General features: G+C 33.9%; 1 protein-coding gene across 1 annotated transcript; it reads left to right on the top strand.

The window, feature by feature from the left end:
• The first annotated feature begins 229 nt into the window (after nt 1-229).
• On the top strand, nt 230-1,362 carry LOC120779618. Its single transcript, XM_040111966.1, has 2 exons — nt 230-574; nt 630-1,362. The coding sequence occupies exons 1-2, from the start codon at nt 440-442 to the stop codon at nt 1,314-1,316; spliced, it is 822 nt and encodes a 273-aa protein (XP_039967900.1). The 5' UTR covers nt 230-439; the 3' UTR covers nt 1,317-1,362.
• The last annotated feature ends 394 nt before the right edge of the window (nt 1,363-1,756 follow it).

The raw sequence follows: 1,756 nt of genomic DNA, 5'->3' as shown, positions 1-1,756 counted from the left end.
GTCGAGACCAACGGTCTGATACCCTTAGTCGAGACCAATGGTGCTTGGCTAGGCCAAGTGGTGTTTACATACATTTGTATGGAAATACGTGTTCAGGGGTGTTGTGGAATCTGATATTTGTCGGAATCAGAATTGAAACCGATCAAAAAACGTAGTAGGTGTCATGAATTCAGATATTATTGGTTTAATGTTCGAAACAGAATTTGTACCGGTTTTGGGTGTCATCGAAACCAATTTTATCGGTTTTGCTATCAGAAATAAAACAAGAAGATAATCGCCAACAGATTTGAATATTCAGTTTATATTTCTGTGTGTTGTTAGACGGTTGACAAAATGTAAGTTAAGAAATTTATTTATTTTATTGTTACGAAGTAATTAACTTTATTTTTTTAGGGGAAAACATAAGAACAGAACGCAAAATACGTTTATAATTGAATTTATGGAAAAAAATCCTGATATCTTAACAGGATTTACGAAACGTAATAAGCCGACGATAGATTCGTTATGGCAGGCATTAACTGAATCCCTTAATGCTGCAGGTCCTCCACACAAAGACGTAAACGGGTGGAAAAAGGTAAGTAATTTTCAGTGAAAATTAAACTGCAATTAAATTAAACTTATTTCTATAGGTTATAACTGAGTGGAAAAGCGAAATCAAAAGAAAATTAGCTCACAACAAAATTGAGAGTCGAGCAACAGGAGGTGGCCCATTTTCAAAATATCAGCTCACTCCAAACGAAGAAACCATTGTGCGTCTTTGTGGCATTTCGCAAACTATAGAAGGCATATTAGGCGTTTCTCTTGGTACCCAACCCGTTAATGAGAATTTAAATATACCAATTGCAGGGGTGAATGTAGATTTGTCTTCCTCATCGCCAGAGGAACAAAATATAAACTTGAGTTATAATGCATCCAATAGACAAAAAGATACCGACGATATACCCTCCACGTCACAAAGGCAACACGAAATAAATGCTAGTGTACCTAGAAGGCAAAAATTAGAAAGTACAGCAGATCGCTTAAAAAGATTTTTGGATGAGGAAGATAACAAAAATGGAGATATATTGAAAAAATTTGATCAAATAATAGAACTGCAATCTAAAAATGCTAGCAGCTTGAGACGTATATACCAAGCAATAGGGAGTAATAATAAAACTGTTGGAAGAGCTATTACTGAATTGAAAGATGAGTTTGTAAGTATAAGTACTCAATTACTTAAAGCTATTGTGAAAAAAAATGAGAGTAAAAAAGAACAACTAAATCTCGAAGTTCTCAAGTTTGAACACAAAAGACAATATAACGAAAAAAAAGATTAATTATTAAGTATATTATTTAATTAAAGATCCTGATTGTGAAATATACTTAAAGTACCTGAATTTATAAGGCTGATTTTAGTTTAGTCATGAAGACTGTTATATTTAAAATTAAGAAATAAATCCATTGAGTTACAAAGTATTTGCTATTTCGTCTCTTATTCTCCGGCCTTCGCCCTGCATTGAACCATTATCAGAGTGGAAAAAATTGTCATCGTCAGTCTCATTTGCAAGAATTACTACTTCCTGATTATATTCAATGTTGTAACGTCTGCAGATGTTGTGTAAGGCACAACAGACGTTTACAATTTTAACCACTTTTTCAGGGCGGTAATGTAATGTGGACATTAAACATCGGAAACGGCTCTTTAAAACTCCGATTGTCCTTTCCACAATATTCCGTGCAGCCGTATGTGCTATGTTAAACTTATACTCCATTGAGT

Source organism: Bactrocera tryoni, unplaced genomic scaffold, assembly GCF_016617805.1.
Source record: "Bactrocera tryoni isolate S06 unplaced genomic scaffold, CSIRO_BtryS06_freeze2 scaffold_11, whole genome shotgun sequence".
In the NCBI taxonomy this organism is placed as follows: domain Eukaryota; kingdom Metazoa; phylum Arthropoda; class Insecta; order Diptera; family Tephritidae; genus Bactrocera; species Bactrocera tryoni.
The sequence above is the reverse complement of the archived record's forward strand: the minus strand, read 5'-3'. Positions and strand labels throughout refer to the sequence as shown.

Coding starts and splice junctions, on each gene's coding strand:
- LOC120779618 (XM_040111966.1), top strand. CDS start 440: ATGGAAAAAAATCCTGATATCTTAACAGGATTTACGAAACGTAATAAG. Junction 575..629: donor ACGTAAACGGGTGGAAAAAG/GTAAGTAATTTT, acceptor TTATTTCTATAG/GTTATAACTGAGTGGAAAAG.